Source organism: Physeter macrocephalus, chromosome 7 (genome assembly GCF_002837175.3).
Source record: "Physeter macrocephalus isolate SW-GA chromosome 7, ASM283717v5, whole genome shotgun sequence".
NCBI lineage: Eukaryota > Metazoa > Chordata > Mammalia > Artiodactyla > Physeteridae > Physeter > Physeter macrocephalus.
In genome coordinates this window covers 35,510,143-35,526,031 of record NC_041220.1, presented here as the reverse complement: position 1 = coordinate 35,526,031, position 15,889 = coordinate 35,510,143, and the positions used below count along the sequence as shown (strand labels likewise).

The 15,889-nt window shown below is 40.8% G+C and overlaps 1 protein-coding gene across 9 annotated transcripts in view; it reads right to left on the bottom strand.

Annotated features, from left to right (window-relative positions):
* Window positions 1–15,889, bottom strand: part of TMEM131L (transmembrane 131 like) — a 162,842-nt gene that overhangs the window by 32,022 nt on the left and 114,931 nt on the right. For 8 of the 9 annotated variants that reach the window (XM_028491800.2, XM_028491799.2, XM_028491796.2 and 5 more), the window contains 9 exons: window positions 11,494–11,635; window positions 10,929–11,038; window positions 9,861–9,933; window positions 7,306–7,433; window positions 4,426–4,568; window positions 2,563–2,749; window positions 2,167–2,352; window positions 1,309–1,458; window positions 352–977 (listed from right to left, as the gene is read on the bottom strand). In XM_028491800.2, coding sequence (XP_028347601.1) covers window positions 352–977; window positions 1,309–1,458; window positions 2,167–2,352; window positions 2,563–2,749; window positions 4,426–4,568; window positions 7,306–7,433; window positions 9,861–9,933; window positions 10,929–11,038; window positions 11,494–11,635 — 1,745 coding nt within the window. The remainder of the gene's footprint in view (window positions 1–351; window positions 978–1,308; window positions 1,459–2,166; window positions 2,353–2,562; window positions 2,750–4,425; window positions 4,569–7,305; window positions 7,434–9,860; window positions 9,934–10,928; window positions 11,039–11,493; window positions 11,636–15,889) is intronic. The other variant, XM_024126617.3, reaches the window with a different exon arrangement.

Genomic DNA, 15,889 nt, shown 5'->3' with positions numbered 1-15,889 from the left:
CAGTGAGAGGCCCGCGTACCGCAAAAAAAAAAAAAAAAAAAAAAAGATACTTCGGAAGAGGTGTCCATAAATTCCAACAATACAATATGATATTCGCATCATTCTAATGAACGGACTGAAAAAAGTAAACTTCTTAACCACGATGCTCTAAAAACTTGGTGTCCCGTCCTAAACTTTCCTTCTTAGAAATGGTATTTCAACATTTATACCTTTGCTAATAAAACTTTGTGTGTGAACTAAAAATTCAGTGGCCACAGTTCAAACTAAAGTCATAGATGGGAACAAATTCCGCTAAGAACAGACTGGAGACAAACAAGAGAGAAGAGTCACCAAGGAGGATGGAAAAATTACCATTATTTTTCCTGGAAATTTCTGGCAAGTCTGACTGGCACTGAGGTGAATTTCTCGGCAAGTGATTTTCAGGTAGTTTCTTAGGGGTCTTCAGAGGACAGACCTCTCGCTCCTTGAGCTCGGCTATGTTTTCTGAAATCTGAAGGTCCGTTTCCTTAGGAAACATACATGTCTGTACTCCCTCCTTCACATGACATTCGGAAGAAGTATTACTGACAGCAATTGCATTTTTCAGTGTGCTTTCTTCTTTACTCAGTAAGTTTTGAGGAAGAGTTAGATTCTTCTGCAGGTTGACGTTTAGGGCACCTGTGTACTTGAGGCCCACCCAGGTCTCGCCCATCCCAGCAGGGCACGCGTCCTCTTTAGCAGCAGCCAGGGAGCCACCTGGGGCCGAGGCCTGCTTGTCCTCTGCTGGGGCGCTGGCACTGCCGGCGACGGCTGCGCTGGCTTTGTGTTTCCCGTAATAGACCGAGCACTTGTGCTTTTTCTGCGAATGGCTGTAGGTGGCCGGGCTCCTCTTCGTCGCGTTCTGGATCCTGCTCTGCGGGGGGTTTACCGGAAGGCAGCTTTTCCCTCGACCTTTATCGGAGGGGCTGTAGGTATCGAGAAAGTTCTTGCAATTGCTTCTGGATTTAAGAAGAAAAACATTTAACATAAAGACAAACCAAGTAAACCTCTCCCTCTCTGTTTCTAACTCCATGAGAAAGAGGGAACAGTCTGGGGTACGCCAAGGAGTTCTCACCTTTCGTTCTTCTAAAGCTCTGGGAGTTTTATAAACTAAGTCCTTACGTGAAGTCTATCTTATAATAAAAGAAATGGTGTAGCTGTCACACAGTGACTTAAAGAAAATTGTACTGAAACAAATTTGGAACCAAAATGTATATGACCTTAAAATAAAATCAGAAATGAGCCATACCAAAGGTGAGAACCCTCTCCCCACACTACAGGAATTCTTACTTGTGAGAATGGGAGCTGATTACATCCATCGGACTATTGCTTGGCTGTGAAGAGGAGCTGGCATTTTGCCTCTGTCTTGTTTTCATGAACTCCATCAGAATGTACTGTGCTTGTTGGAAGGCTATTAAAATCACACCCAACAGGGACAAACTGAGGACGAAAGCAACGGGGTTCATTACTGCCCGGTTGTGACTGGCATCAAAAAGACTAGCTCACTAACACAACACTGTAAATCAACTGTATGCCAATAAAAATTAAAAAAAAAAAAAAAAAGACTACCCCTACAGAAGAGCAGTGAATCAATCGATGGGAAAAGTCTAAAGAAATGCTATTAAGATTCCATATGTTATGGATATGGAATGACTCCACAATTTCTGACATCTCTTAAAGATTCAAAAAAACTATTTCTGAAAATGTGAATATTTATAATTCTGACATACCAGTTCAATTTTTAAAGACATTTCCAGGATAAAATCACATTTCAAAGGGTCATTCTAGTCTTCTAATCTCAAACTACCGTTGCACTGAGCTAATAACACATCCTATGTCACAGATGATGTTCGTATATCTTAAATGTTACGTATAACATTCACATCTTCCACCGGGACTGCCAATGAACATATATGGAACACAACTGTCCATTACACTCCTAGGTCCTATGACTCTCCTACAATTAGTTTAGAGAATAGTAAATTCTCTTCAAGCGTACCAGGAACTACTCTGTCTACTTCACAAATGTCAAAATTCCAGTCAATTCATATGCTTTGATCCCACCGGGCAATATACATTTCCATGCAACTTGGCTGGATGGTGTCTCCACTCAGTGAGGGAGGAACAGTGGAGAAGGTGGCAGCTTACCTGACAAAGAAGACGGTGAGCCTCCAAAACGACTCTTCCCAGCTGGGTCCCGGAACCACGTCCGCACACAGAGGCAGCAGGTGATGAGGGAGGGTTACGTTGAGAGTGAAGCGAAACTCCAGGTCTGCTGCTGTGGCCAGAGTCAGCTCGCGGATGACCCAGGAAGAGGTGAAGTCTGGAGTAAACCTGATAGCAAAAGGCATCTTTGTGAACTTTGATGGTTTTAATTTTAGGCACAAAACAAAATAATCATAATGGCAGCAGAATTTCTTACTTCTGCAAGGTAAATACTAACATGAAAACAACTCAAGACATCTTACCAATGAAAAAAAGTTTTTCCCCACAATATAGTAAATGCGACCGCAAAGTGAAATGAGGTTAAAGTCCAATGCTCACACAATGCTGATGTCCCGGGATGTGTTGGGGTCCAAGGAAAACTGCTGACAGTCTAGAACTTCAAATCCATAACCTTGGCAATTATACCCATTAATTTTCAGAGATGTCACAGTTATAGGAAGTGGTCCGATATTCTCAACCTTAAAGTTCTTTGTAATTGATAAAATTTGCTTGCTGTCTTTCAGTTCTAGTGAGGATGAAAAGTGATATTTAGTACAGATGAACTGAAAAATTTATTTAAAATAATTTACTGAATCAACATTTACTGAATCCACAAACCATGATCTACGTGATTAAAATGTAAAAAAATTCAATACAAGCTCAAAGCATGATTCCTAGCTAAATTCTAGAACGGTTCTAGATTCTACTACCAGAATATGATAAAAATACTTAACTAGTCAAGGTTTTTCTTAAGTTAAATGATCTGCCTACGTACCAAAAGTAACCAAAATCTCTTCTTTGTCCTTTTACTTATTAAAGGTTAAGGTGAAAAGTTTATTCTTCTCAGAAGCCTAATAGTTTGGATTTACCATGAGCCACCATGCACCCACCATGCACCCTGTGCCCCAGCAGCCTCATTCACACCCAACAGGACCAGTTAGGAGGGTGTCTGTGCTTCTGTGTAAAACCATCACGGACACTAGAAACACAGTTCAAACTCCCATTACATTAAGAGGTAGTAAATAGTTAAATCCTTGCAAATAACGAGAGCACATTTCATGTTGGGAGTTTAAAAAAGGAAGAAGTATCAATTTTTAAAATATTCCTATAAATTTATAACCCACAATTTATTCCATATTAGGACTAACATTTTATCTGGTTCTACGGTTTATACTCCTCCATAATTCTAACTTTCAAGGCAACTCTAAACTATTGAATGAATGAGTGAATGAATGAATGAAAAAAAATGAACACTCTGATGAAGATTTTGAATGTAAAATGGCCAGTCTTTTCAAACTCAGTGCTCACTTAGCATAGTTTTCTAAAACAAAAAAAATTTACAATTCAGGCGTTAAAATAGCTCTACAAATTATCCAATGGTTTCACCAATCAGTTTTCTCCATAGGAAACATACACTAAAATGCTTTCAGTGTGTTCCTGAAATTAAAAATAATAACAGGAAAACAAGACAGAATTTACCAAAAACATTTTACATCTATTGTTTTATTTTTGGCTTAGTTCTTAAGGAAGTTCTTGGAACTAATATAAATAGTTTAAAAGCATTTAATTTAAATACATGCAAAACTTAGAATTTTCTAATGGAACACTTAAACAAATTTCTAAATCTGCACTGTCTGATACAGTAGCCACTAGACACATATGGCTACTTAAATTTAAATTTAAATTAAATAAATTTAAAAACTGAGTTTTTCAGTCACACGAGCTATATTTTAAGCACTCATTAGCCACGTGTAGCGAGTGGCTGCCGTACTGGACAACACAGACGTAGAACATTTCCATTACTACAAAAGGGTGGTTAGCTCACCTTCAGCCTTCTCTCTACTTATCATTTTGGTGTGATTTTTTAGGATTAGGTAACTGATAACCAAATTAACAGTTTCACACTATTTATCTTAAATATCTGACACTCTACTGGTACCTTAACATTATACTTTTCCCCCCATATCTATTATTTAAGTTGGGTTAAATATCTCAGGCTATCGTTTCTAATCAAGTGGTACCAGCCTACATATGCTCAAATGTTTGCCTGATTTAATTATCAGCGTCAATACAATGAATTTACTGTAAATTTTTAGAAGAATCTTCTCATATCTCCTTTTGCTCTTTGCTTTGGCACCAAGCCTGTCCTGTCCAAGTGCCACATACACAGACCACACACACGGACTACACGCAGGGACTCACGTCTCCGGCAGCCCATCAGTGTGGACTCGGGCACCTTAAAGCGCAGTGAACCTCCAGTGCCAGGAAGTCTCCCTCCCACCTTCAGTAGCTCTCTTGCTCCAAATCCTTCCACACCAATCATGTCGATAACAGTCAAGTTATTCCTACAGAGAAAGGAGATGCAAATAAAAATGCACTGCAATAGAGTTGTCACAAGATACAATGCACTTGAATTTAAATATTCCTAATTAGCAAAACAAAATTTTTTAAGTTTTGAGAAAAAACTCAGTTTAAATAGTGTGGCATCTCCCGCCATCTCAGAGCATGGAAGCTGCCAAGCCCGGCAGAGTCAAGGCAAGCTGAGTGGGCAAGAACGAGCAAATGATCATGATCGCTCTCCAGTTTCCACCCAAGAATGGAAACCTATATTTTTCTAACCAGGCACCAGGGTGGTGATCAGACCTCCAAGAGACAAAAAGTGAAGGAATAAACTACTGGGGGGCCACAAAGAAAAATTAACAAATTTAGACAAATTGATAAAAATTGTTTATAGGGTGAATTAAGGAGTTTTCATAGTAATTGTGATTGTAAGAAGTTCTTCCTTAGGGATAATTCTAGAAATGAAATCCTACCCTATCTTTTGAACCAAAGATTTAAAATAGCATCCTACAAATAGCATGTATCTACTCAAGTTCTTACTAGTCAAATAGTAATTCAGACTAGCTTTTGCCTTTTCATTAACTGAAATCAGGATTCCTAGGATGGAAAGTTCAGTGGAAATGATGTTTAAATGATGCAGACTGCACTGAAAGTCAGTTGCCATTAAGGTAAACCCCAGAAGCAAAATACACTGAGATATCTTTACACCTTCATCTAAAGGATTAAAACCTTTATTGAACCACTTAAAAGCCTTTAAAGTGGTGTTAGATGAGTGACATTGTTTACAGAAAAATATGGTGTCTCTCAATACAGAAACCACCAAAAATAAATTAACTAGTATAAAAAACTGAGACTTTCTTTTCAAGCCTGGCACAGGCTGGGAAGCTGGGATGAGGTAAAGCTTATCTCTACGCTTCCCATGACCTTAGTTCTTCAACAGAGAATGGGTTTAAAAGGACACACGTTGTCAGCAGAGCACTAAAATGCTTACTAGAACATTCGTTATTAGTTTGTTCTAGTCAGCATTACTTATAATGCTTAACAAAACAGTCTCTTTTTTAACTTTAATTAATTTTTTATTGGAGTATAGATGATTTACAATCTTGTGTTACTTTCTGCTGTACAACAAAGTGAATCACTTATACATATACATATATCCACTCTTTTTGAGATTCTATTCCCATATAGGTCATTACAGAGTACTGAATACAGTTCCCTGGGCTTAGTTATCCATGTGGCAAATCTTTGATACAACACCAATATTCAACAAGTGAAGCCTCTTGAAGGTTCTTTACGATGTGAAATCTGAAACTATGTTAATGAATTTTCATAGTTTGTTACATTAAAATCCAGTGGTCTATCTTGCACATTTTACCAGGGATGATTTTTGGATTATCATAATTAGTTTCTTGGAAAATACTGTTCACTGTGATATGCAAATCTTCCAAATGTTGACACATTTCATTATACTTATAAAAATCACATTTATTAATATCCTCACTGTGGTTAACAGAAAAGCACTTTAAGTACTGAGAAGCTATGAAGCTCACAGTGGCAGATACAAGTTTTCCAAAACTGTACTTTTCACGCGAATGCTCAAATTTTATCATTGGCAACAAACACTACCCTTGAAGTGACAGGCTCACTTTGTTCATTTTCAAGAAAACGTTTGCCAAGTACCTGAGTCTGAAACAACCATAGTTTTTCTGCTAATCATCCTTTCAAGTAAAAATGGTGTTCCATGGAAAAAAGTGGCTAATTCAGCTTATAATTCAAACAGTCGCCAACGTACTTTTCTTGGAGACAACCATGGATGCAGTATGAGTGCTTTATGGGTACTTCTTTTTTTTGGCAGGGGGCGTGTATAGTTGTTTTACAATGAACAAGCAGACTCTTTTAAGAACTTCATCTTAGTGCATTTTCTTTTTAGCAGCATTCACTTGCAGAAGAACAAACTCATATATTAAAGGAAGTCCAGAATAAGAAAGTCATTGCCAACTGATATGACACTGGAAAAGCTTAAAAAATATATATAACTAAAACGTCATTAATGAAAAAATTAAATTTGTGTTAGAAGTCTCACCAATGCAAAGAGAGCTTCAACATAGATCTGTATTTACTGTAAATTTTTGAAAGAAGACTCTCAATAAAGAGTAAAGAGGAAAAAAAATTCAGAATGAAAAACATTTAGCTGCTTAAATCAGCTGCCAATAGTTGTTCATTTAAAAGGAAGGAAAAGAAGTAAAACAAGCCAGTGGGCTCAACTAAGGACTTTTTCCATTGTCCTTTGGGGCTACAGAGAATTCCAGAAGCAAGACAGACATGAGAACAGTGTAAATCCAAACACCGCGGAATAAAAACATATATGGCAGTGTTTCAATTATTCTTCTGAGCTGAGGACAGAAAAGTGTGGATGTGTGTGTGTGTGTGTGTGTGTGTGTGTGTGTGTGTGTGTGTTCACGTGTGTGCTCTGCCCTCTGTGACGGTAGATGAGATGCCACGGGAAGGGTACTGCTGCCCTTGGAGAGGTGGGCACATGCTCCCCACGGTACAAGGCAGAAACCTGACACACAGGAGGCCTAAGTGTGGAGCCTCAGGGAGCCGCTCTCCTCAGCCACTGCCTCTCCTACCCTTGGACACAGCTCATCACTGAGGGCCTGAGTGAGTCAACGTCACCTCTTAACTAAAGAGATTCTTGAGAGAAAGAGAGTCAGCCAGCCAATGAGAAAGGGACACACCTACCGGATTAGGATGAGGGAGGTGACTTTTCCATAGTCAGCTGGTGTGAAAACTACACCAACCCTTTTCCTTTCCAAAGGCTGCAAATGTAAGTGGAGGATGCCAAACCTGGATTCCTCAGAATGCACATCCTGCAAGTCATTAATAAATGCAATTAACTCCTAGAGAACAAGATTCCATCTTCATTAAAATGCATAAACATGACTGCTGTTTCTTTAACGTCTGGATCTGACCACCCAAATCAACCTGTGGAACTTGTTTACCGCGAGAGTTCACACCCATCAAAAGTTCCCGAGCCCGGCTGAGAAGCATAGGCAGAGGCTGCAGGACAATCTGACACGGATGCTGGAAAGGGGACTTGCCACCTGGACCAGGTGGGAGCTGGGGCCACAGGCCTTTGATGCAAAGATGCTTTGGATGGAAAACATTACCGAGAAGACAGAGCAATAGCCTCTGCTTGAATGCTACAGGGATCTGACCAAACCACCTGTCCACTGCTGGACAACCCTAAATTCTCTTTAATATTAAGTTTATAAAGAAACCATCTTCATTTAGTTTCTCCATTTGGGAGAAAGATCTTTATTTATTCATATCCTCCTTTATTCTCCCCAAGATTTCTCACTTTCTCTGAATAAATTTTGTGTTCTAAATTTAATATTCAAGATTTTGTTCTTCATCACTGTGGTAGACTTTCCCTCTTTCCAATGTTTTTTCTAGCTCCTTCTCACTAAAAATAATTTATTAATTCTTTACAACTGTAACCATGTAGTATGCATAATATTTCTCTTTTCTATATTTTTAGTTTTTAAATTTGTTTTATCCCTCAGTTATTGCTCGCATTTCCCATACCATCTGAAAGAAGAAACAGTGATGGTATTTGATTCATTTTCATTAAAATTATAAACTTCATGAAGGGAGGAATTCTGCTTTATACACATATGAATGTTGAAAAAAAGCTGCCGATTTAGGGTATTAAAAGCATAATAACAACAGCACCAATTATTAAATAAAATAGTTCTTATATGCCAGGCTCTGGAATATAATTAGGTATATAAAATGCTAAGCATTCTATAAACCTACAGAATCTTCAAACATTATTATGAGTGAAAAAGAGGAGACCTGGAGAGGTTAAATAATTTACCCAGGACTACATGGAGGAGCCTGGATTTGGAACTTTGAATGTCCAATTCCACATGCTCTTAGCCAAAGGAACTGCATTTCTAAAAATAAACCAACAAAACAAAAATGTAGGCCTTTCTTATATGACAAAGAATGCTAATAAGAATTTTAAGTTAAATTTGTAGTGTCTCAGAGTCATTGATACTATTCTTTCTGTCAGTGTAATAAATTAACAATGGTGATATTTCCTTTGTCACAAAAGGTGTAACATTCTCGGAGAAAATCTTCAATCACAGGTTAAAAACTTTTTGCGAGTTGCACCATTTGTTTAAATCTGAATAGAACACTGACATGTAAAAGAAACTGGCATTATTTTTGGAATTTCAAATTACATGTGATTAAATAGTCGTGGGACAAAATACCTGTTAGCATTTTGGACTTATTTACCTCCCAACAGTCCTGGGAGACTGCCTGGAATGAGAGGGACAGGGCAGGACAGGCTTGCTAACACAAGACCCTGCTGCCTAGACCACTGACAAAGGGAAAGGAGCGTTACTGCTTGCGTGTTTCTTACTATAAATAACTCTCTGTTAAAAATCCACTTAAAAGCTTGCTTTGATTTGTTCTAACTCACAGTTGGAGGTTGGCCCCCCTCTTTCAAGTTAATCTAGAGCCAACAGTGTATCTTTGGAGGGTTATGGGTAGAGAAAGAAGAAAATACCCAAGGCATTTGAATACGTGTGTGTATTAGAACCACAGTGACATGCATATGTGTGTCTGTGTGTGTGTATTTTTTTAAGAGATGCTTCATTTTTAATTGATCTCAAGCACAGAATACCAGTGACCCACAGAACGACTGCGTGAAAACTCAGAAAGCAGGCTGCCAGTTCCCAGTCAAGCAATGTCCTCGCCACGTGACATGTTTACTCCCTCCCTGGGTATTTATGCGAGACCTCATGAGGCCCCGGAGGCTCGACTCCCAGAAATCCTTTTTTATAGAGCAGGTGACTATCACAGACATGGGTGATCTGCTAAAAACATGAAGCCAGTTTAGTAAGAGAAGATTTCTTTTTAACGTATTTGTTTTTACCTTATCTTGCCCTTAAAAGAATTTGATGGGGCCAAGGAATCTTAAGAGAATCATAAATTCTGGGATTCGAGTTTTATGGTTTTCTACATAGCTCTGATTCAATTGTTATTTCCTCACTCACATGAATCTAAATAATCAAATTAAAATGCTTTACAGGCTCACATGAACCATGGGCTCCTGCTGCATTAGTTAATTGGAAAAAGCTGTTATGTATACTTAACTCCTAAAATATAAAAATAGAGAGCCACATATATTACATAAAGACACTTGAAACACAAATCAGTGAGGCCCATATGCTATGTGTCTAGTTTGTCAGCATTCTTTTTTCTGTTTAAAGATGACATCCTACCTGGTAAGGGCAAGCTTTGGTGAGCTGGAATTCACTAGTTGTGAAATTAATCATCTGCACATCGGTGCCAAACCTATAAAGAAAAAAATGTTTAAAATAGCATTCAGATCACCGAGAAAGAAAGAAAGAACATGAGTGTGCATACAGATACATATGCATTTATTTGCACACAGACCCAATTCACCCCGACCTGTCACTGCTGTGTCCCAGCCCCCCACACTGTACCAGGCATGTTGTAAGAGCTCAATAAATACTGTTGAATGAATCATGTTGGCAGCACAGAATGTAAAACATCATATGGTGACAAAAGCTCCCAATATGAAGCAATTTTTTTTTTCCCCAAATGGTTCACAGCTATGGAACCCGATAGGAAGTGACTCTCAGCCATGAACAGTTCTATCTCCCAGTGGACATCTGGCCACATCTAGAGACACTTTTGGTTGCCGCAGCTGGGGAGGTCCTACTGGCACCTACTGGGTGGAAGCCAGGAATGCTGCTAAACATCCTTCAAAGCACAGAACGCCCCTACCCCCACCCCAAACAGAGACTCATGTGGTCCAAAACATCAGGAGTCCTGAAGTTGAGACCCAGGGATGAGGGCAGGTGTCACTGAGCCAGAAGAGGAAACATTCTAAGTGAAACTGTGACTACTGTGCAAAAAGAAGATGTAACAGACGTGAACTATGATCATATTTTTATAACAACACTAGGTTAAAATGCACTGAACCGCTAAACTCATTTCTTGTGTTGCCCAGAGGTCACCGTGATTTCAATTCTAAATTTTAGGAGTACATGTGAAACATCATGATTGTAAAGGTTCCCTGACAAGAAAAGAACACTCTGCTGGGCCCTGGACTTGACATGGTAACATTCAAGACCCACACAGTACCCAGAACTGGGAATTGCTATCAGGGGTCTGCACTGAGGAGATGGGGGCTGTGGTCACGGGCTGATCCCATGCACATCCACACACAGCTCCCAGGGAAAACGCAAAGGACGTTAAATAATTCCGGGTCTTAACAGGACCTCCCAACACCCCGTGAAAGGTCTTCACCAGCTGGGCATTACCATTTGTGCAGCAGGCGCGCGGCTGCCTCGGGCTTCGGGTACAAGGAGACAGGAAGGAGCTGCAGGGAGACTGGCCATGAGGAAGGGTTCTTCACCACAAAGTACTTCACCTAGATGTGCAGAAAGGAGAGTCAGACTGCAGGAAAGGCAGAAGCACTCCTGAGATGCCCCTGCAAAAGTGCATCACCTGCATCTAACCACGAACCATCAGCCAGTCAATTCCTCTCCCCTCTGAACTTCAAACTCACTCACTCCTACTGAAGCCCGCATTAGTCAGGACCTTCTGTTGTTGCAGTTGAATACTTTCTTAGCTGATAGATTCTGAACTGAATACAGACTTCATAAAACGTGTTTGTTTTAAGCACTTTCAGTCTGTTCACGCGTTTTACTCCTTACTTTGTTCTTCTGACACCTCCCTCCTAAAAGCACTGAATGGCATACGTGCGTCACTTAATTTCAACTAATTTTGGCTCTGAGACAGTATGTCAAGGTGGCGATACTCTGATAACATAAAAACCCAAGAGCTGGGGTGAAATGAAGAGATGAAGAGACGCAGGACCCTCACCACGCTGTTCCTCAGGGCAGTGGCGCTGAAGTTTAACACGAGGCCAGCCTCCGGGATCAAACGAGGCAGGAAGAGAGCAAAGGGTTCTGACTCCTTGGATTTCTTCGAGTGGGCAAACCGAGTCATTCCTAAAACGTTCCTCCTGTGTAATTCGTAAACAAAGAAATTATGAAAAATAATTTTGACAGAAAAAAAGGAAATCACTTCCACTAAAAGGAACAAGGAGATCTTGGAAAAAAATGACTTATTTGGGGTCTGGGTGACACAAACTACAAGATGATCCTGGAAGATCCTGTTTTACTAGAAAGCAAGGAAGTGCTCAAAGAATGATGGGCACACAGCGCTCCCATCAGGCAAATCTCGGACAAGTCAGCATCAAAAATAATAATGGTGGTAAGGACCAAAGAATCCATAGTGATGCTCAAAAAGAGTGTAGAATGAACAAAATAATTAGAAACATCACCATTTTTGCAGCCATCAATTCAACAACTGATCCCAGGCAAGGATTAGCAATGGATGCCAAAATCATGGGGTGAAACATTCTTAGGGAACAGGAAATGTACATGGTCCCGAATTATCATAGCACATATTATGTATTAATTGCAAAAGGAAAACTATCTACAATGGAGAGAGTCAAATGATTCAACTGAGCAATGTCAATAATGGGACAAATTGACATTTATGTCCCTCCCTCAGGTGATGAAATGATAAGGACACAAGACCGACCAAGTAATTAGTACTCTTCCCCGAAATGCTTAACAGGAATGTAAACTTGAGGAAGCAACCCCCAAAAATCCAACGCTGAATGTTCTATAAGACAACTGGCTAGGACGCTTTAAAACATTGACACTATGAAAGATGAAAAAAGGTGGGGATACTAGTCTGAAGAAAATTAAGGAAACATGACAACCAAATGCAATGCATGGTCCTTGAATGGACCCTGGATTTTAAAAAAGGAAAAAGAGAGGAGGGACCTTCAAGATGCCGGAGGAGTAGGATGTGGAGATCACCTTCCTCCCCACAAATACATCAAAACTACATCTACACGTGGAACAACTCCTACAGAACACCTACTGAACGCTGGCAGAAGACCTCAGACCTCCCAAAAGGCAAAAAGATCCCCACATACCTGGGTAGGGCAAAAGAAAAAAGAAAAAACAGAGACAAAAGGATAGGGATGGGACCCGCACCTCTGGGAGGGAGCTGTGAAGGAGGAAAAGTATCCACACACTAGGAAGCCCCTTCACTGGCAGAGACGGGGTGTGGTCAAGGGGGAAGCTTCGGAGCCACAGAGGAGAGCGCAGCAACAGGGGTGCAGAGGGCAAAGTGGAGAGATTCCCACACACAGGATCGGTGCCGACCAGCACTCACCAGCCCGAGAGGCTTGTCTGCTCACCCGCCGGGGCGGGCGGGGCCTGGGAGCTGAGGCTCGGGCTTCCGAGGTCAGATCCCAGGGAGAGGACTGGGGTTGGCTGCGTGAACACAGCCTGAAGGGGGCTAGTGCGCCACAGGTAGCCGGGAGGGAGTCCAGGAAAAAGTCTGGACCTGCCTCAGAGGCAAGAGACCATTGTTTCGGGGTGCGCAAGGAGAGGGGATTCAGGTAACCGCCTAAATGAGCTCCAGAGAAGGGCGTGAGCCGTGGCTATCAGCTCGGACCCCAGAGATGGGCATGAACCGCTAACACTGCTGCTGCGGCCACAAAAAGTCCTGTGTGCAAGTGGAGGTCACTATCCACACCCCGCCAGGAGCCTGTGCAGCCCGCCACTGCCAGGGTCCCGTGATCCAGGGACAAGTTCCCCGGGAGAACGCACGGCACACCTAAGGCTGGTACAACGTCATGCTGGCCTCTACTGCCGCAGGCTCGTCCCGTGTTCCAATTATAACTGCTATACTCCTCCCTCCCTCCCGGCCTGAATGAGCAAGAGCCCCCTAATCAGCCGCTGCTTTATCCCCGTCCTGTCTGGGTGGGAACAGATGCCTGAGGGCGACCTACAAGCAGAGGCGGGGACAAAACCAAAGCTGAACCCCAAGAGCTGTGCGAACAAAGAAGAGAAAGGGAAATCTCTCCCAGCAGCCTCAGGAGCAGCAGATTAAAGCTCCACAATCAACTTGCTGTACCCTGCATCTGTGGAATACCTGAATAGACAACGAATCATCCCAAAGTTGAGGCGGTAGACTTTGCGAGCAACTGTAAACTTGGGGTTGGCAGTCTGCGACTGATTTGTTTCTGATTTTTATGCTTATCTTACTATAGTTTTTAGCACTTGTTAACACTGGTGGATTTGTTTACTGGTTTGGTTATTCTCTACTTTTCTTTTTATTATTATTATTTTTTATTTTAATAATTATTTTAAATTATTTATTTATTCTTTTCTTTATTTTTTCTCCCTTTTCTTCTGAGCCATGTGGCTGACAGGGTCTTGGTTCTCCGAGCCTCTGAGGTGGGAGAGCCAAGTTCAGGACACTGGACCACCAGAGACCTCCTGGACCCACGGGATATCAATTGGCGAGAGCTCTCCCAGAGATCTCTGTCTCAACGCTAAGACCCAGCTCCACCTAATGGCCAGCAAGCTGCAGTGCTGGATGCCCCATGCCAAACAACTAGTAAGACAGGAACACAGAGAGGCTGCCTAAAATCATACTAAGTTCACAGACACCCCAAAATACACCACCAGACGTGGTCCTGCCCACCAGAAAGACAAGATCCAGCCCCACCCACCAGAACACAGGCACCAGTCCCCTCCACCAGGAAGTCTACACAACCCACTGAACCAACCTCACCCACTGGGGGCAGACAACAAAAACAATGGGAACTACAAACCTGCAGCCTGCGAAAAGGAGACCCCAAACACAGTAAGTTAAGAAGAATGAGAAGACAGAGAAATATGCAGCAGATGAAGAAGCAAGGTAAAAACCCACCAGACCAAACAACTGAAGAGGAAACAGGCAGTCTACCTGAAAAAGAATTCATAGACAGGCTCAGAGACCTCTGGGACAACATTAAACGCACCAACATTAGAATTACAGGGGTCCCAGAAGAGGAAGAGAAAAAGAAATGGTCTAAGAAAATATTTGAAGAGATTACAGTTGAAAACTTCCCTAACATGGAAAAGGAAACAGTCAATCAAGGCCAGGAAGCGCAGAGGGTCCCATACAGGATAAATCCAAGGAGAAACACACCAAGACACATATTAATCAAACTATCAAAAATTAAATACAAAGAAAAAATATTAAAAGCAGTAAGGCAAAGGCAAAAAACAACAGCAAGGATCTCATTCAGATTGGACGGAGAAATTAAAACCTTTACAGACAAGCAAAAGCTAAGAGAATTCAGCACCACAAACCAGCTTTATAACAAATGCTAAAGGAACTTCTCTAGGCAGGAAACACAAGAGAGGGAAAAGACCTACAATAACAAACCCAAAACAATCAAGAAAATGGTAATAGGAACATACATATCGATAACTACCTTAAACGTAGATGGATTAAATGCTGCAACCAAAAGACACAGACTGGCCGAATGGATACAAAAACAAGACCCATATATATGCTGTCTACAAGAGACCCACTTCAGACCTAGGGACACATAAAGACTGAAAGTGAGGGGGTGGAAAAAGATATTCCATGCACATAGAAAGCAAAAGAAAGCTCGAGTAGCAATTCTCATATCAGACAAAATAAGACTTTAAAATAAAGACTATTACAAGAGACAAAGAAGGACACTAGATAGTGATCAAGGGATCAATCCAAGATGAAGATATAACAATTGTAAATATTTATGCACCCAACATAGGAGCACCTCAATACATAGGGCAGATGCTAACAGCCATAAAAGGGAAAATCAACAGTAACACAATCATAGTAGGGGACTTGAACACCCCACTTTCACCAATGGACAGATCATCCACAATGAAAATAAATAAGGAAACACAAGCTTTAAATGACACATTAAACAAGATGGACTTAATTAGTATTTATAGGACATTCCATCCAAAAAAAAAAAATAGACTACACTTTCTTCCCAAGCGCTCATGGAACATTCTCCAGGATAGATTATATCTTGGGTCACAAATCAATCCTTGGGAAATCTAAGAAAATTTAAAGTGTATCAAGTATCTTTTCTGATCACAACACTATGAAACTAGATATCAATTACAGGAAAAAAACTGCAAAAGCAGTTCTAAGAGGGAAGTTTACAGCAATACAATCCTACCTCAAGAAATAAGAAAAATCTCAAACAACCTACACTTACACCTAAAGCAATTAGAGAAGAACCAAAAAAACCCAAAGTTAGTAGAAGGAAAGAAATCATAAAGATCAGATCAGAAATAAATGAAAAAGTAATGAAGGAAATGATAGCAAAGATCAATGAAACTAAAAGCTGGTTCTTTGAGAA